This window comes from Myotis daubentonii, chromosome 5 (genome assembly GCF_963259705.1).
Source record: "Myotis daubentonii chromosome 5, mMyoDau2.1, whole genome shotgun sequence".
Classification (NCBI taxonomy): domain Eukaryota; kingdom Metazoa; phylum Chordata; class Mammalia; order Chiroptera; family Vespertilionidae; genus Myotis; species Myotis daubentonii.
This window is the reverse complement of record NC_081844.1, coordinates 87,096,649-87,116,657: the sequence shown is the minus strand read 5'-3', so window position 1 is coordinate 87,116,657 and position 20,009 is coordinate 87,096,649. Positions and strand designations below refer to the sequence as shown.

At 48.7% G+C, this 20,009-nt stretch overlaps 1 protein-coding gene across 9 annotated transcripts in view; it reads right to left on the bottom strand.

Annotated features, from left to right (window-relative positions):
• Nucleotides 1-20,009, bottom strand: part of SH3RF2 (SH3 domain containing ring finger 2) — a 110,628-nt gene that overhangs the window by 15,760 nt on the left and 74,859 nt on the right. For 6 of the 9 annotated variants that reach the window (XM_059698765.1, XM_059698769.1, XM_059698771.1 and 3 more), the window contains 5 exons: nt 15,165-15,256; nt 13,731-13,901; nt 7,098-7,348; nt 3,035-3,393; nt 476-772 (listed from right to left, as the gene is read on the bottom strand). In XM_059698765.1, the coding sequence (XP_059554748.1) occupies nt 509-772; nt 3,035-3,393; nt 7,098-7,348; nt 13,731-13,901; nt 15,165-15,256 (1,137 nt within the window). In that variant the 3' untranslated portion in view covers nt 476-508. The remainder of the gene's footprint in view (nt 1-475; nt 773-3,034; nt 3,394-7,097; nt 7,349-13,730; nt 13,902-15,164; nt 15,257-20,009) is intronic. The other 3 variants (XM_059698768.1, XM_059698773.1, XM_059698770.1) reach the window with 2 other exon arrangements.

The window sequence follows — 20,009 nt, the reverse complement described above, 5'->3', positions numbered from 1 at the left end:
ATCTATCTCACACCCTCCCCAGAAATTCTCCCCCTGCCCCAGGATTGGGACTCTGTGGCGGGAAAAGATATAGCAGCTCCTAGTGGACTCAGAAGATGGCAGAAGCTTGTGGCGAACAGGGTGGCGAGGTCAGAAAAGCAATGCCAGCACTCCCACCACTGCGCACCCCAGGGTGAAGCCCCTTTCGGGACACCACACCGATTCTACGCAGAACACAGGGCAAGAGCGCACACACTCCAGGCCGGGGACGGGGCGGGCGGGATGGTCTCCCACTCTTTGGTCCGAGCAGCGGGCCTTGCTGTGTAGGGTCATGATTTTGGAAGGCCCCATCTCCCCTCCCGCCCAGGACAGGAGTCCCTGCCCCCACCTCTCCTTTCCCAGAGATAAAATGGGCAGAACAAGGACCCAGGCTCGAGCACCCAAAGAATGGCAGGACACCCTCAGTGGAGGCAGACTGTATTTAAATGCAATTCACCTCTTTGGGGTCTAGGAAAAGCCACCCGTAGATTCATTTGCTGGGAAACATGGTCTGTGTGGCGGAGGCGGAGGACACTGGGGCCACGGTCTTGCTGAAAGCTGACTTCCTCCGGGGGTCTGTCTGCTGTCCGGAATGGCAGCCGCTGCGGTGGGCGAATAGGATGGTCATCTCCGGGCCCAAGGGGCTGGCTTCAGGCTGGGACCCCTTGGGGGTGGCGGGATGTTCAGGCTTCCCGGAGGTGCTGTGTTTGGTGGGAGGAGGGCTGTAATTCTGAAATCTCACGGTCTTGACTTGCTGTGAGAGAAAGAAGAACACAGGGACCCAGGTGAGGGGGGAGGCATTCCTGGGAACTGCTTCATGCTGTTTCTCCGCTCTGGCCCTGCCTCAGGGCCTCACGTACATGTTCATTCAGGAACTGCGTGCGTCTACCACGCATCCCACACTCTGTGAGGAGCTGCGAACCCAAGAGTGAACACAGTTGTCCTCGACAGAAAGACAATTGTAACCGCAGGCGCCAGGATGGGGCACGTATAGATGCTCAATGCAGACGAGTATGAAACTAAAGCTGGGGGGCGGGTATGCAGGGAAGGCTTTCTAGAGGCCGAGCGAGTTCCATTGAGAACTGAAGATCCATTAGGAATTCTCTAGAAGAAATCTGGTAGGCCTGCCTGGGAAAGGGCCTGAGGCCAGAGGGTCTGGTCTATTCTGGAAAATCTCAGTTCACCTTCCCTCTCTCCTCTCTCCGCCTGCCCTGGAGGCCTAACTCAAGGCGCCCCCTTCCTGAGGCCCCCCTGCTGATGCCATCGGGAGAGCCCCACAGGCTGCGAGGTCCTCAGAGAGGTTTGCAAACTGGACACCTGTGGGCCGAATTTAGCCTGCAGCATGTTTGAGAGCTGTAGGAAGTTAGGAGATCGCACATCAAAATCAGTCGTTTGTATGTCTCTTTAAAAATCAGAGATCCGGCACGCTGGGCCTGAGCCCCATTTTGGCAACAACTGACGAGCAGTCTCTCTCTGTAGGGAGGTATGTCCCCTGTTTGCACAGGCATCGCTTCTCCCTCCTTCCACCTCTCCTGGCTGTTACCCACCTGCCTGGTGCCCACACATACCGGCTTTGGTCAGTCCCCCTCTCGGGGCTTAGTAAAGTGCTCTGTGTACTGCTTAGGAATGATTTCTTTTTTCCCCGGAAATTCGATCCTAGTGTCCCCCACTGAGAATCCAGGTTTCTTCACACTAGACCTTGACCATATCTAGCAGAGGCCTGGGCACTTACTGGATGCTTGCAGTTTGAAGGCTGTATCTAACAGCTTGGGGGGACGGGCAGCTGGGGCCTGGAAGGTTTTGACTTACTTGACAACTAGAATTCAGGAAAAAAGTAACACCCCACCTCCTGACATTTCCATCAGTCAGCACTGACTTTTTCCAAATGCCTTTCCCTATAAGCTTAGCGTCAGGGGCATCAGTTTTTGTATTAGATCCGGATTCCACTCCCAGACACTTGTGCGTCCGCTGTGTGCCTTTGGGTAATGTGCTCTAACTCCTTAAGCCTCATTTTAAAATGAGGACGACAATGATAATACTACCACTTCAGGGGGTTGTTGTCAGGATGAAATGAGAGAACACGTGAAGCAATTAGCACAGTGCCTGCCAGGTCGTTAGCAGTCAGTAGTGTGTGATGAAGAGAAGGGGACCACAGGTCAAGAAACTAAAAGATAATAAGCATCGCCTGACTTCCTAATGTCACCTCCTCCATCCTCCATCCCTCCTGCTTCAAGGATGTTAACAAAATCTCTTATGTCTTCTAGTGGGAAAAGCCCTGAAGTAGAAATGAACATATTTGGTCTCTGCCACAGTTGTCATAATTCAGTGTGATCTTCTATCCCAGTGATGGCGAACCTGTGACACGCGTGTCAGAGGTGACACGTTAACTCATTTTTTTGGTTGATTTTTCTTTGTTAAATGGCATTTAAATATATAAAATAAATATCAAAAATATAAGTCTTTGTTTCACTATGGTTGCAAAGATCAAAAAATTTCTATATGTGACACGGCACCAGAGTTAAGTTAGGGTTTTTCAAAATGCTGACACGCCGAGCTCAAAAGGTTCGCCATCACTGTTCTATACCATGAGCAATTGTGTATCAAGCCCTCTGTAAGCGCTGTATACATCTTTACTCACTAAATCTCCACCCCAATCCTATGAGGCTGTTACTAGTATTCTTACCGCCACCATTCTACAGATTAGAAAAAAAAAAGAAGTCTCAGAAAGGGGAAGTGTTTTGGCCAAAGTCACAGCTAGCAAGCAACAGAGCTGGAGTTCAAATCCAGATTTCTCTGATGCCAAAGCCATGTTTTTCCCAAGCCACCTTGTGCCTTGAAAGAAGTGTTTGAAATATTCAGAGAGGACGTGAGGATGCAGAGGGGGGTTGCATGTAGCGGTCCTTCAGGGGCAGTAATTTTGATTTCTCGTCCACTAAGACTAGAATCTCAGGAGCTGGGACACTGAGCCATGCTAGGGGGCTGAAGAGTCATGGCCCCAAGGTCAGCTCACTCCTACCTTTTCGCTGCTGTTTCTGGAGTTTTCTGGCTTCACCAGGATGGATGGCGGGGCAGATGCGGGCGGTTTGAGTGGAGGCTCGCTCTTGATGGGGATTTCCTTGCCTTCCATGATGATGGAGCTGGCGGTTGAGTGGATCCTGGACTCACTGCCTCTGCTGACGCACGTGAGGGCAGGCTCCCCCGTGGGAGCCGGCTTGGGTCCCATCTCCGCCACCACCATCAAGGGTGAGGAGGGGACCGCCTGTGGCTGGTGGAACTGGAACTGCTGAGGCCGGACGACCATGGTGGGGCTGCGTCTGAGAGAGCCCACCACAAGGGTGGGGATCCCTGACGGGATGGGTCTCTGCAGGGATCCATCTGGGGAGTCACATGACAGAGATATCAGCAATGGGGTGGGGTGGAGGGGGGTGGCAGCGAGGGGTGGGGGGGCACAGCAGGCTGGGTGAGCAGTGTGTCCTGATATCCCAGAATAGTTAAGTGCTTTCTCAATCTGACCGCACGCACATTCTCTCAGGGTCTTTCAAAGGTGACCTTATTCTTTTTTTAGTGCTGTTTGCTGATGCTGGCAGCCAGTAAGTGGCTAGCTGAATGTTGGGGGAGGGTGTTAGAAGGTATGTTTCTCTCTCTCTCTCTCTCTCTCTCTCTCTCTCTCTCTCTCTCTCACACACACACACACACACACACACACACACACACACACACACTCCTACTCTCTCCCTCCAGACCTTTAAGATGGAAAGTGAAGAAGATAGACCTAGAGACAGCTTCACAGTGAGAAGCAAACAGAGGCGTGCAGACCAAAGAGGAAACAAAAGCCAGAGAATGAGAGAAACTGAGAAGAGAAACTGAGAAACACAGGAGTCAACTGAGAGGGAGGGAGAGGGGAAGGAGAGGCGGGGAGGGGTCTCTGGCCAGCGACTTGAAGATGATGCTAACAGAAGCTTTAGCTAGATGGTGGTGGGATCACTTTTAGCTGGGCTTCAGGGAGGGCGGGTGGGATTCTGAGAGAGAGAGAGGGTGTGCAGGCGGATGTGGCACCAGAGGGAAGCAAATCTGGAAAGGTGACTCCAGAGGGAGGTGTGTGCGGATGAGCCTCGCAGATCCCCTGACATGAATCAGATCTACTCCCAGGGAGCCTGGGACAGGTCAGTCTCCTCAGCCCCCTCATTCGTAAGCCGGAGCTAATGGCAGCGCCCCGGAGGGCTGGCGGGAGGATTACATTTTAGGATGTATGCAAAGTGTTAGGACCGCGCCTGGGGCCTAATAAATGGCCCATGTTTGTTAGACATCATTTGTGGGTAAAGGATAGCAAACCCTAAAAATGCGAGGTCTGCCCAGCCGGTGTGACCTAGTGTTTGAGTGTTGGCCTATGAAGCAGGCGGTTGCGGTTCGATGCCCGGTCAGGGCACATGCCCGGGTTGCTGGCTGATCCCCAGTGTGGGATGTGCAGGAGGCAGCTGATCAATGATTCTCTCTCATCATTGATGGTTCTGTCTTTCTCTCTTCCTCTCAGAAGCTAATAAAAGTAAAAATAAAAATAAAAATAAAATGCAAGGTCCAGGAGTTTGGTTTTGCCCCTTCCCTAAGCTCTTGTTCTTTTTGTTAACAGAGATGATCCCCTCTCATTGAAAAGCCATTCCGCTCACATCCCCTGGAGACAGGAGATCCTCACCCCTTGGGAATACGTCCTGTAGGTATTTGGGGGATAGTCAGGAGCTCACGGCACTCGGGGTGCAGGGGGGAGAGACACCCCTGAGAAGCACTGTGGCCATCTCTCCCTAAGGGTCCCCAGCACTGAGAGGCACAGGTGGTGTGGCTCAGCCGTTTGTGTCCCGCACAGGGGCCCGCGCCAAGGCCTTGTTCTGCGCTGTGACTTTTCATCAAGCGGACGTGAACGTGAAAAGTAGAGTGCTCGCCACTCACATTCGGCCTTCTCAGCCGCTGCGAGCAAGCCAGTCACCATTTACAAGTCTGACCTTTCCACATGGATATTTATTTTGCCACGGTCAGCCCTGTGAGGTCATTTCTGCTGTCATTTCTCTTCGCTTCGGGGAGACTGAGAGCTTGACCAGCCTCACCTCGGGAAGGGGAGAGAGAGAAAGCCTCCCGGATTTGGAAAAGTCAGAGGGGCACTGGGCAGACGTGGCTTCGGGCTCCCGGAAACGTGTGAAAAATTGATTTTATGCCTTACCTATTTATTTTGTTGGTTCCTAACTTCCAAGAGAGCGAATGCTTTCTCATTGCACGTGCGTGCAATGCAAACAGTCAAAACTCCGAGTTAGAGTTAATCAAGATGTGCGCAAAGGCAGGGAGGAGCCCATGAGAGGAAAGTGAGTAGTTGCTGGTGGGACGCACTGCCTGGCTTCTGTTAGTGGTCCAGGCTGAGTCTCCATGAGCACAGCCTCCGGATGGAGCAGAGATGATCTGCTTAGTGGCAGTAGCAGTGATGAGACGGATAAAATAATAATACTATAAAATAGTTATTTCTCAAGAGCTTATTACGGGCCAGGCGCTGTGCCATCCGTCTTATGTGGATTATTTTATTAAATCCATACAATAATCCTGATGAGGTTGGTACTGTTTTTATTTCCATTTCCCCCCATTTATTTCCATTTTATGAATGAGAGAACTGAAGACTGAAGAGGTCAGTAGCTGGCCCAAGGCTGTTATGGTGGGATCAATTACTGTGTGTGTGTGTGTGTGTGTGTGTGTGTGTGTGTGTGGCGGGGGGTGGGTATAAGGTGGAGGTACTGGAGGGAGAAGCAGGGAGGACAGTCGGTGGAACTGAGGGGCAGCCGTGGTGGCACTGAGGTCCAGCAGGTGACCAGATGAAAGCACTGGGAGTGGGTGGAACTAAGATATGAATTTTCCTGGGACATTTTCCTGTGTGGCATATTGTCTCACTGTTTTGCTCTGACTAGTCAGTCTTATTGCATCTTCACATTGAATCATTTTTTTTTAAAGATAGCAGAGTCCAGCTCAAATCAGAGGACGCAAAATGAATCAAGTTTATTTTGCTTGGCTCATTGTCTCCTTCTAGAAAGGTATATAAATAAATAACAGAATTTTGCTGTTTTGTAGGACAATGGGTTTCAAACACTTTATAAAATCCTTGAAAATTAGGCCTTATGTAGAAGCTCAGTGTTTTAGGAGATAAAAACATGGCTTTTAAGAGGCAAGCTCTATATTACTGCCACATGTGCAGGTGGCTGTTATATGGGTAAAAATAAAAGCAAGGTGCAGGACAGTGCAGTGAGTATGATGACAAGGTATAAAGTACATGGAAGAGAACTTGAGACTGGAAGTGAAGGATATAAGGAGACTTACTTTTGTACACTATAATTCTTTTTTTCTTTAACCTCGTGCATATATTAGTTAAATAACAAAATGGGATTCAGAGGCTCTTAGCGTTGACTTCTTAACTTTCTTTTCCTCTCCCCCCCTTCCTTTCCCTTGCTTTCCTTCTGACACCCCTGAGGGGTTCCTTGGAACATAATTTGAGAAGCACTGCTCCAGCAAGTGCTTTGGTTGTTCCCTCTTTTTTTTAAAAAAAATATATTTCTTTATTGATTTCAGAGAGGAAGGGAGAAAGAAAGAGAGATAGAAACATCAATGATGAGAGAGAATCATTGATTGGCTGCCTCCTGCACACCCCCTACTGGGGATCGAGCCTGCGACCCAGGCATGTGCCCTTTGCTGGAATTGAACCTGGGACCCTTCATTCCGCAGGCTGATGCTCCATCCACTGAGCTAAGCCGGCTAGGGCTGTGGTTCCCTCTTAATGAGAGCCAGCATCCACCTTGGCTGTGTTCTAATTACAGGTTGGCACTCAGGGCTGCCGTCCTCCCAGTCAGTCAACGTGCATGTATGACGTGACTGGAGGGCAGTGACCTTGAGTGGGTCAGTCTGCATCCAGTAGAACAGCTCAGTATTTGGGAATCATAAAAAACCCTTCCACTGAGGCTTGTTTTAAAGCCAAGATCCTTGTTTTTGCAGGAAGCACTCTGTACACCGAGGTCAATCTCTTCCTCCCCCCCATTCACTTAGCTCTAGGCACATACTTCTCTGCCACCACTTACTCTTTCTCATGCTGCCCCGCCCTTTCCGGAGAGTGCTCTGTCCTGGAGCGCCCAGGCTGGCTGTGCTCCGCACGGGGTTGACTATGGCCGTGGGCACAAAGACGGACTTGAAGGGGCGGCTTTGTCGGGGATCACCTTCTGAAATGCTGCCTTGGGAGGACACAGAGGAGGTCGACAATGTCCATGTGGCGTAGAGACCAGGGCTCCGGGCGTCTGGAAAACTAGATGTCTTTCTGGGTGTGGAAATGGTTTTCAAAAGAAACAGAGAAAGCAAATGGTCAGTCAAGAGTCCTGTTTTAAAAACCTACCAGCTCCCAGCCCTAGACCAGATGTGGCTCTTCCTCGCCCTCTTTCTACCCATAAATATGCCTTTTGTCAACGACGTGGGCTTAACTACGTAGCCTCATCCTACACTTGCTGACTGTGGGTGTGTTGAGGGTCTCATAAGGGTCCTTTCCGTGTTCACCTGGCTTTGCCATGATGATTCCTTGTCCATTCAGGGACTCTCTGAAGGCAGAGATTTTACATGACCTACGTGTCCTACAGACCTTAATTATGAATAAATGTTTGCTGAGTGGCTGCCATGATGCTTTCAGCCCTGATGCCAGTCACTCTGGCTAACACATATTGAGCACTTACTGTATGCCAGGCAACAGCCAAGTGCTTTGCCCACATGATCTCATGGATTCTTCACAACAGCCCTTTGAGGCAGGTTATTATGAGTACTGCTGTTATAGAAGAAAATAGAAGGAGATTTAGAGGTACTTGCCCAAGCAACTACTACTCTACCACTGAGCAACATCACCTGCGCTCTCACCACTGCGTACACAACCTTGGGGCTCGTTAGAGCATCCATCATTTGGTAGCAAGGAAAACCTGCATCCTGCTTGAAAGAAACTGAGTAAAGCAGTGGGTAGGCCCTAAACGTGCCACCGTAAGACATCAATTCTTCAGCCTTAGGGTCTGATTTTTAATGCTAGTATTCAAATTTTGTAAAACAGCAAGCAACCCCTCCTCCATTGTTCCCAGCCTGCAAGTCCCTGAACCCCGTGGGGGAATGGCTGTCAATCTACATGCCCTTCTTGCCCTTGTACCAACAAGTCCTCCCCCAACGTCACAGCCTCTCCTAAGCAGCCCATCCATCACCTTGTCACTCTGTTGATGAAATAACCTCGGCTAATTACCTGGGAATAACTAACTTGACCATGGCCCCCGGCACAGAGATGCCCTCCTAGTTTCCTGCCTGTCAATGCCTCCAGGTTTCTCTTTGGGTAATTTCCTCTTATTTTCCTCCTTTTCTCTCCTTTTGCTTAAAAGTGATATGTGGCTTAATGATGAGCCGGCCAGGGTTGTACAAAGATGAGTAAGGCATCCTTTAATGTAGCCAATCCTGCCCAAGACAGATATACAGCCCGATACGCCAGGAGCTGATGGTGCAGGGGAGTGGGCTGCCCACCATGAAGAGCCCACACTACATTGGAGGTGATGGCCGCTGGAGGAGAGAGACCCCCAGCACTAGCTTTCATGACATAGTCTGCATCTGCCTGTCTTTTTTTTTTTAATAGTCAACAGGCTGTTTTTTGAGAGAGAGAGGAGGGGAGAAGAGAGAAACATCGTGTGAGGGTGCAACATCGATCAGCTGCCTCCTGCACACTCCCCCATAGAGATCGAGCCCACAACCTGGGCATGTGCCCTGACTGGGAATCAAATCAGCAGCCCCTTGGTGCATGGGACAGCACCCAACCAGCTGAGCCACACTGGCCAGGGCATGGACCAGCCTGTCTTTTGAATCAAAGCTTTAAGGTGCTAGATGGTGCAAAACGGATTGAATACAGGAGAGAATGCTTCCAGAACTGTTTCCAGCAGCAGCAGCAGCAGCACGGAATTAGGCCCCGCCAGCTTTCTTCACCAGTCCTGTCTTTAAACAGACTGACATTCGACCTCCGTTTTCTAGTCCAGCGCTAGGCTGAGTCCAGAAACTCTGAAATCCCAAGTCCTTCATTTAACAAGGGCCCCTCTGAGTCTTAGCTCAGCACTTCTCTAGCACTTTCTTCTGACGTCAGAGCACTTTGCACACATATATTAATCAATGCCCATGACACCTCAGGCCTGCAGACATCATGATGCTTGTTTTCTAGCCGGAGAGGCTGAGGGACATTCGGGCTTGAGTGCAAGGGGCACGTGTTGCTTCTGAGTCGCTCCACGGTGCTGCTTTGATGTGCAGGTCCCTGTATCCTCTCTTCTATCTGTGACATGAGCCCTGAAGAACTTGCCGAATATTTGAAAGGGGCATGGACCTTGACAATTTTTATGTAGTTCTGTGTAGAAAGTTAAAGGAAAATGAGTGCTGGCCCATGAGTCACTGGGAGGGCACATGTACCAGGTATTGGGCGAAGTTTGCAAGAAAAAGAAATATCCTGGCTAACTGGACAGAAAGGGAATTTATGGGGAGGACGGGAGGGTGTGGGATAGGCCTGGAAACAGGTCTAAGGGAGGTTGCTGAGGAATCTGAGGTGGGAAGGGTCTGACGCTACTGTTTGTGTTTTCGCCATGAGTGGTCTTCAGCTTTGCCCACATTCTTTCCTCCCTTGTCCAGGTTTCCAAGTCCCAAGAGAAAGTATCAGGTTGGCTGAGCCTGTCCCTTCGCTGTGGTGATGGGTTGAGGAAGAGGAGGAGGAAGGGGAGTTGTTAATTTCTTCAGTCTCTGAAAAGGGAGGAAACTTCTGTCTCCCATCAAGACTGTGCACGAAGGAGGAAACTCGAAGGGATGTTGGTGCTGTTGAGAAGGGGTTTGTGTGAAAATGAGACAAATGCTCTGAACCACCTGAGCCAATGATGCCTCCAGGACCTAGGGAAACACCTCACGGTGGCAGAGATTTAGTTGTTGCTCAACACAGGACAGGCAGGACACCATCTCGCACAGAGGGCTGGAGCTCTGCGTGGCACAGCAGCCTTTCCCTCTCTTGGTAATGAAGGCTCACTTGGTGAATCAAACCTGGCATTTTGGTCACTTCTGGTCTATGTGTAGTTAGTCCCGAAACTGGCTGGCTCAGTCCATTAGGGGATGGTGCTAATGAGAGCAATGGTTCAAACGGTCAGGGCGCACCTCACACCTTCGGGCCCTGGCTATTGGTAAAAGGGGGCACCATCCACCAAGGGGGCTGGTGCCTGTGCAGAGCCACCACTGCAAACAGAAGACAGTGGGGGTGAGGGAACTTCACACACACAGAACCAAAGAGCAGAAACACAAGTGTCCAACCCACTCAGTTCCAACACAACCTGCTTAAAGTAGCAGAAACCCAGCTGACAACGGACAGCACCACTCAGCCCTAAGGAGGGGGAGGAACTACACTCCCCACAGTGGAAAGGGTGGTTAAGAATGAGGGTGAGCTGCCCCCAGATAGACAAATTGGACAAATGTCATCCACGTCCAAGATGAGTGGGGATGGGAACTTTCTCTGTGTCAGGGGGGTGGGGGGCCATAGGAAAACGTGTCCACACAGAGAGCATCGACCCTCTGTCACCTCAGGAGGATGTACTGTGGCAGGGACTTGTTCGTCTCAGAAATGCCAGTTCTCTAGAAGCAAAACCACCCCTTAGCATGAGTAGCACCTCAGTATATGATCCCCTACTGGGGATCGAGTCTGAAACCCAGGCATGTGCCCTGACGGGGCATCAAACTAGGACCTCCTGGTTCATGGGTCGAAGCTCAATCACTGAGCCACACTGACTGGGCATGGTCACTCTTATTTTATCTGTTCTTCCACGGCATAACCAAGACTTTGGGCTAAGGCCTGATGCATAAGCAAACGCCCTAGGAGTACACACAGGGCCCTAGAGAATTCATGTTAGATCCCACAGAAGCAACTGTTCATGAGTTAGGGTAGGTGTCCTCCTAGCTCCTCATTGTCCTTCTAGACCATTCTCCCACCCTCCTCTGTATCTCTGAGCTCTGACATATTATCAGACTCTTCCATCTTGTTGCAGTCGTCATTTCTCCTCAGGTCTCTCCTCTCATTCCTGGAAGATTTCAGCTCCAGGCTCACTGTCCTTCTCTCCACTCCACCTGATCCTACCATGGTGATTTCATCTAGAGTTAGGGCTTTAAATGCCATCTTAAGCCTGGACTTCCTCCTTAAATGCTAGACTTGCATATGCAACCACATCTTTATGAGGATTACTCACAGACATTGGGACTTAATCTGCTGCAAACAAAGCTTTCGCTTCCCTTCCATCCCCCAAAACCTGTTCCTGTTTTGGTTTTCACCTCCATAGCAATAAAAGGCAACTCCATCCTACAGTGACTCAAGGCACAGAACTTGGACTCACCTCAGATCCTCTATTCTTTCACACCCAATATTGGATCTGTCAGGAAATCTAGGGTATAGCCAGAATCTGATCACACCCCCCTCCCACCATGGCTCACACCTGGTTCAATTCACCATCACTCTCTCCTGGATTACGATAATATTCCCTTAGTCTCTCTGCTTTGAACTTTTTGTCTCAACAGTTTATTCTCAAGCCAGCAACTAGAGGAATTCCAGTTCAAACTTATGTTAGATCATATCATTCTTCTGCTCAAAACCCTGCAGTAAGGTTCAAGTCAAATTCATTATGACCTAGGAAATGCTCTATGATCTGACCCCCTGTTACCATTCTGATCTCATCTCCTACTAACCTGCCCCTCACTGGCTCTAATCCAGGCCTGTTGGCTTTCATGTCAGGCACAGTCCTATCCCAGGGCCTTTGTTCAGGAATTTGCTGCTCCTTTGGCCTGGAATACACTTCCTTTGGCGACCTACATGGCTCCCCTCCTCATTTCCTCATTCCTCCTCCTCCTCAGTAAGGCCATCCCTGACCAACCTGTTAGAACCTTAATCACCCCCACACGAATTCTATTCCCCTTTCCTGATTTATTTTTCTTCTTAGGCCTCAGCATTAACATACCATACATATTACTTATACAGCTTGTTTTGTGTCTGTCTGTTCCTCTAGTATGTAATCTGTAGGCAGGGATTTGGTGTATTTTGTTCACTGGTGTTTCTCCAGTGTCTAGAAAGGTGACCAACACATGTCAGTGGTCAGCGCTCAATAAATGTTTGTTGAATAAATGAATTAAAGCATCAGTTGTAGACACCCTTAATTTGCTTTTGGAGATTTTGCCACATTCTAACAAATTCCAAGAACCTTCCTTTGAAGGATAACTAGGATCTTCTGCCCCAACTTTCCACCAGTATTTTTACACAAGCCTGGACCTATGGGAACCCAGACTTCGCCTGCACTCTTCCTAGGAAGGGGGTCCACCACCTCACCTGCTAGCCTGATAGGCAGCCTTTCATTGAACCACAACCTCCCACTGGTTCACTGCCCCCTCGTGGAATAAGTCTGTTTCTTGGTCGACACAGTCTATGATGGTCCCTCTGACCCTTCTTTGTACATCTTACACAATAGCCCTTGCTTATCGGTTTCTTCTCTGACGTGGTTTTGTCCGCTTACCATCCTTGCTGCCCTCCTCCAGACTCAGTGCCTCGCCTACATGAAGGTCCCCCCTGAACTGAACATATGACTCCAGGAGTGAGCCCCAGAACGTACCATGAGATCATCACTTTCCTTGGGATTATGACTCTCTGGCGTGTCATAAAGACAGCATTTGCTGTGGTGATGGCCTCACTGCCTGTGCTTTGCCTGAGCTGGTAGAGGTACAGGTAGGAGGAGGTGTGGGTAGTTTGGGAGTTTGTGTGCATTGTGGTTGTGATAGGAGGTGGCTAGACAAACTGTGGGCCAGGGAAATCAACAGGTATGGCAAAGATGACAAAGGTTGGAACAAGTTATTTTGGAAGAAGACCTGCAGGGTAACTAACATGTGACCTGGGGTGTGGATGGACAGGGAGTAGTCTGAATTCACAGAAACTCTGCTCACGGTCCAACTTCCTGGGAAGGTTCCTGAGGTCCTCTGGGTGGTCATCCTGCCATCACATTTCCCCATTCTGCCACTAGATGGAGTGTTGAGGAGGAGGATGTGAAGTGGGATTTTTGGCATTTGTACAGAAAACCTGAAATCTAGATCCTGGGCAGGTTGCTTAACTCTGTACATCAGTTTCCTCATTTGTAAAATAATATATACCTTAAAGGGTTCCTCGGCATAGCTAATGAGTTAAAAAATGTGAAAGTGCTTGTAAACTGTGGAGAACTCCAAAAAAGACAGCTATTGCCCAGCCGGTGTGGCTCAATGGTTGAGCATCGACCTATGAATCAAGTCACAGTTTAATTCTTGGTCAGGGCACATGCTCAGGTTGCGGGTTCGATCCCCAGTGTGGGGTGTGCAGGAGGCAGCCAATCAATGATTCTCATTATTGATGTTTCTATCTCTCTCTCCCTTCTCCCTTCCTCTCTGAAATCAATAACAATATAATTAAAAAGAAAGATAAAAAGGACAACTATTTTAACTATATACATGTTTTTAAAATTAAAGTGTTAGGAGGGTAAAAGCTGTTTCTTGTGTTTCTTGGCCCACACTCTGTAAGAGCATCGAGTTGTTCAACCATTCAACCATCCTCAGGTGGCCCTGGTCTAGAAGACCCCACCCCCGGGTGCCTGGGATTGGAGGGGACGCACCTGAAAATGGGGATGACGTAGTTGTTGGGGAAGATGCCGACTCGCCCGGTGACCAAGGAGACTCCCTTGAGCCAGCCGTCCTGGTACTTCCCCAGGACCCTGATGCCTTCTCCTCTCTGCAGGTCCAGCTCATCGGGTCCGTGGGCGGAGTAGGAGTGCAGAGCTACAAACCTGGGGGACACAGGGCACTGGTGAAGGACAAAGAGTACACCTCTAGGTGGGGAGGGCAGGGGAGTGGCGAAGGGCGAGGGGAGATGGAACCTTCAGCCCAGTGGTTAGAGATAACAACCTTGCAAAACTGAAACCTTAATATGTAAGGCAGATGAAGATGGCAGAGAACCTGGTCTAAACAGCTGAAGGGGCCCGATCCCTGCCCTCTCCATGTCCCCCCACCTCCGCAGAATGTCACACAACTGCAAGTCACTAGTTTAGGCCACACCAGCATTTTGACAACGGGACACTGGCCTACAGTGGAGAAAGGAGTCGGTGACCAGCAGTTAGTGGCAGAGCCAGGTCTCAGCCCCGCACGTGATGGCTCTGCGGAGGCTGCTTTCTCACATACACACGTGCAGCCAGCAGGCGCAGGGAAATGAGAGGTCGGCTGGAAGCCTCCACCCACTCCCTCTTCTGAGAGTAGAAACCTGTTTGCCCCCAGGAGCTAGCTTAACGTAGGCAGGGAAGTGGGCACTGGGCTGGGGGTGGGGCAGGGTTAGCTCTAGTTCTTTGGCGCACAGCGGAATGCTGGCTGCATGGTGGGATGGAGGGAATGGGCTTAGTGTGGTGAAAATGCCCTCGGGTTAGAGCAGTGATTTTCCACTGTGAAGTCCACACAGGGGTCGGGTAGGTCTCACATCCAGGTATGAGTTGGGGATGAAGACACTGGGGAATGGTGAGGCTGTGAGATGAGAATACCTGCTGACTAAAGGCATCAGAAAATAGCCCACCTGGCATGCCAGCTTCAGGGGCTGCCGGTATATGGCCCTCAGGCTAGACCTGAGCAAATCCTTCTAGATTCTAAGGACTGTGAGACACTGGAAGGTCTTATCAAATGGGCTGGGGGTGGAGTGTTCTCATCTGCAAGTTCTTCCCCCTAGAAAATGCTACTTTTTTTTTTTTTTTTACTGATTACTAAAGCAACATCTATTTATAGCCCACCTTGAATCTAAAGGAAAACAATAGAAATTGCTCAGTACACAATTTCCCAGCAATGTTCTGGTATATAACCTTCTAGTCTCTCTATTTGGTGAAATAATGAGCTAGGATGACGTGCTTTGCTAATTTGTACTTTTCACGGTTATTTCCATTGGCGATTTGAAAGGGAGGGGAGCTGTTGTCTCTCTGGAGGGGAAGGTTTTGGAGTACTCAATGGCAGAGGGATGGCTCAGATGACCCCTCTGCACCAAGATCGGGTGGAGGGCTGAGCTTTTTACTCACATGTTAGCTGAGAGGTGTTGCTGGGAGCCAGGCAGACTGACGATGGCCATGGAATGTCCTGGGGAGGCAGGTGTGGCGTGATACATGCTGACCTACACGGACAGAAAAGACAGCCATGATGAGTCAGTGAGCGACACAAGCCAGGCCCACAGCAGAGCTGCTACAGAAAGGCCTGATGCAGCTAGAAACCAAGAGTCGTGCCCAGCGCTACCCATCATGGGCCATGTCTGTGGTTTGTGGGAAGAGCAGGGTGGGAATACGTCGGTTTATGTCCTGGGGAGGTGGGGGGATGGGGAGGTGGCTTGCCAAGGCTGCATTCCCAGATTACTCAGGTAAGACCGAGAATCAAGACCAGTTGGATTGACAGTCAACAGGGCACCACCAGACCCCTGGATCCGTCCCCGCCGGCCCCTCCCCACCCCTCTCCCAGTGCACGCACCTCCCTCTCTCTATGAAAACCTGCTCTCAGAAGATGATACAACGGTTAATATTGATTGAGAACTTAACACTTGCCAGGCACTTTGAAGTGCTTTACAAGCAAAGGTCATCTTTATTAAAGGTACTGTTATCCCTATTTTTGGATGAGGAACTGAGAGAAAGGTCACCCAACTAGTAGGAAACAAAATGTAAAACCAGGTAGCCTAGGTCCGCCCCCTCACCCCCACCTCCCAGCTTATCCAGTGACTTATGGAAGATGACTCTGAACCCTTTCTACGTTTTTTTCCCAGAAAAAAAGAGGGAGCAACAAAGTGATAAGCTCCTGGAAACTGTCTGCTCGCCTGGGACTTTGCCTCTTATCTAACTGACTAACTTGCCTAGTTCCTTCTCGGCACGTATCACAGCCTGTGATCGTTTCCTCATTTACTAACCTTCCCTCCACTAGACTCTAAATTCCATGAGGCGGGGACTGCGTCTTGTTCATCACTATATTTTTTATGTGCTCAATATATTGTTGTGGCTTAAAGAACAAGTGAATGAAAAAGTTTTCCTACCGAGGACTAATGAAACCTCATCCATTTCCATGCCATCCAGAGTAAATACATCCAATCTGTCTCAGTTACCCACCCATAAGTGATGGTAACTATGCATGTGTGTCCTTTTAGGACTCTGGTTTTGAGTTGGACTCAGTTGAATCTGAGTGGGCAGGTGTGAATGCATCACTGAGTGCATCTGTCTCCGGTTCTCTGTGCAAGTGTGTATGTTTGCTCAGAATCCATGACAGTCGTATGTGGATGTGTGATGGCACTGGTCTGTTTTATGTCTGATTATGTTCAGATATATGGGTCTATAAGTTGATATGCACATATGCCATGTGTGATTATATGTATGTATGGTTGTATATGTGACTATAAATGTCTATCTGGGATTCTGTGTGCTTGTGTATGAACTTTAGAGGTGTATGCAGGCATGTATGACTATAGTTTTTTGTGTTGATGGTTGTGTAAATGTATGTGTGATTGTGACATTATTAAAATCCAGTTATAGGATCAGAAACCATTCCAGTCAGATAATAACCAGTGTTGGTGGTAATGTAGAGGAACTGAAACTCTTACACAGTGCTGATGGGAATGTAAAAGTCTGGCAGTTCCTCAAATGATTAAACATAGAATTACCATATTACCCGGTACGTCCACTCCCAGTACATACCCAAGGTCACACAAAAATTTGTACACAGATGTTACAGCAGCAGCATTCATAATAGCCAAAAGGTGGCAATAACCCAAATGTCCATAGACTGACGAGTAGATATACAAAATGTGGTATATCCATACAATGAAATATCACTCAGCCATAAAAATGAAGTATTGATACATGCTAGAACATGGCTAAACCCTGGACACATTTTGCTAAAAGAAGCCAGATGCACAAAGACTATTATTACATGATTTCATTTATATGAAATGTCCAGAATAGGGAAGTCTATAGGACTAGAAAGCAGATTAGAGGTTTTTAGGGGCTTGGGGACAGAGGTAGATATGGGGGTGATAGTTAATGGGTATGAGGATTAAAGGGTACAAGGGCTCTCTTTGCAGTGATAAGATGCAAAATTGCAGTAGTGATGGTTGTAAATATCTGTGGATATATAAAAAAGCCACTGAATTGTATACCTTAAAAAGGTGGATTGTATGGTATGTGAATTGTATCTCACTAAAAGTCTTTTAAAAAAAAAAGCATTCCATGGTCACACATCTGAGGCTAACACTTCGTCAAATGTTCTGATCTTGGCAATAAAATATTGTCATACTGGTTCCCTCAAACAGAGATGAAAAGGAGCTAGCTCTGGCCTGGGCAGGTCCTTTCCTGTGACTGGGCAAGGTTAATCCTGCCGGGCATGGGAGCTGTGCCAGGGAGAGCCTTGTTATGCGAATAACTGATCTTATGTTTGTAGAGACTGTCGAAGCACTGATTAAGCAGCATGAACTTCACTTAGCACCCACGACTTTCCAATGTTATGTTTGCGTAAAAAGTCCTTCCATCTAAAAACACTATTAATCTTTAGGGAGGAGGGAGTTGCCAGAATGCAAAGCCACCCCCTCCACTGCACCAGGCTCTCTCTCTTTTCTTCTCTAGGCCTTCCCAGAGAGGGAGTATTTCCTCCTATTTGGCACATGGTACCTCGCCAGGACTGAAATTGGTGGGCTTGTGTTGGAATTCTTTCTAATATGGAACAGTAAGGGGGTCAGAGTCTCAGGTTTTGAGGTGTCTTGGAGGGGAAGGGAGAACATGAGTGGAGGAGGTGGAGGAAGAGGGGGGGGGAAATAGTGGATGACTCTGAGAGTGGGGAAGAGAGAAAGTGAGAGAGGCACAGACAGAGCCTCAGTGGGGGAAAGAGAAGGGTTCAGAGGGATAGAAGGAAGAAGGGAGAAGAAAGGGAAATTTTAAAAAAGATGAGAAAAATTCTGACAACTCATTAAAAGAAAGACAACACAATAAGAAAAGAGCAAAAACAAGATATATTGAGTGGCCAATAAATACATAAAAAGATCAACATCAACAATTATACAAAAATACAAGTTAAAACCACTATGAGATACCACTATAAACCTAAGAGATTGGCTAAGATGATACAGATGGACCATACCAAGTATTGGTGAGCATGTGGAGCAACTAGAACTCATTTACTGCTTATGGGAATGTACAATGGTGCCACCACACTGGAAAACAGGTTGGCCATTTAAAAGAATAAAGTCGAATATACATTTATCATGCTACTCAGCAATCCTACTCACAAGTCTTTATCAAAGAGAAATGGAAGCATGTCCATACAAGGACTTGTCCATGAATGTTCATAGCGGCTCTATTCATTTTAGACAGAAACTGGAAGCAACCCAAATGCCAAGCAACTGGTGAATGAATAAACAATTGTAGTTTAACGACAGTGGCATGTGCCTCAGCAATACATGCAACGACATACATGAATCTTAACACCATCCTAAAAGAAGCAGGACACCCGGGACTACATGTTCTGTGATGCCATTTATATGACATTCCTAAAAAAGCCAAAACTATAGTGACAGAAAACAGATGAAGAATTGCCAAGAGCCAGGGATGGGGAAAAAGGATCGCAAAGGCAGAGCCAAAACTGAATACACGAATGAATGGATGAATGTCTGACTGGAGGGATAGGGAAGGAGAGGAAGATAGACAAAGGCAGGGAAAGAGGAAGACAGAAGCAGACAGAAATGAAGGCCCTGTTCGGGAAATGAAGACAACCACATAGGTAGATGGCCAGCTTCTGAGGAGGCAGGTCTGTTCCTGCCCCTGGCATCGAAGATGGAGGCCCGCCCTCCTGAGTGAGAGAGCCTCGTGAGTGGTTCCCTGCGGTCAACTGTGACCTCAGGTCCCTGGGCCCTAGAGGTTTGAGGCCAGGTGTGAGGTCCTCCAGCAACGGGTACTTCCTGGCACAGCGTTTGGGGACCCGAGCAGGTTTAGAGAGTGGGTGTGGATTTGAGGGTGAGTATTTCTGCTACAATCTAAAAACATTTTTCTTCCTTTTGAAGGAAATGACTCATTTCTAAAAGTCTTTATCAGAAATAGAAGCATCCACAGCTGTGTGGCCTCTGGGTGTTTTCAGGTCTTGAGGTTTTAAATGAGGGAGGGAGGTGGCACGGAGCCTGGCACAGCATTGGTACAACATTCCGCTGGCCCCAGCGCCTTTCCCAGCAGCCACACAGGCGTAGAGAATGTGGCTCCCTCTCTGGACCTGGACAGGAGGTCTAGCTTCATGCTCAGGCATGTGCCTCTAGTGTTTGCCAGGATGTGTGATCTTGGGCCAGTGATGGATTTCTGGGGGTCTTCCATTTCCTCACCTGTACAATGGGGCAATAATGGCATCTCTCTCATAGAGTTGTTACCTGGAGGAAACAGCACAACCCATGTAAGTCGTTTAGCACATGTGAGTGCTCTATGAATACGACTTATTTGGATCTGCAAAAAGATTAGCTGCTTGGTGTGGATGGTGTGGATGTGTGGATGGTGTGGATGGAGCACTTCTTTTATGCAATAGTTCTGCAAGGCCTTGGACTGAGAGCAGGGCCCAAGAGTGTAGTGGGGGATGGGAACAAGCAACCCTACCTCTCCCTCTCTCCTGGAGGAAAATGTCCCCCTCCCAGCCCTTCCGTGGCCTGCGCTATTTCCTCCAAGGCTCACACCTTGGTGGGCATGGGGTGACTCCTCAGTAGAGTGTGGTCCATTCCAGAGGGGCCCATTGTCCTGCATCTCAAGATTCCCAGGAGCTAACAAGGGCCTTAACCTACATAGTGTTCCTTCAGGGTTGGGAGACGAGTTGCATTTTAGAGACAGAAGATTTGGTAGCTTCTGTAGCATTATTTGGTAGCTTTTGTA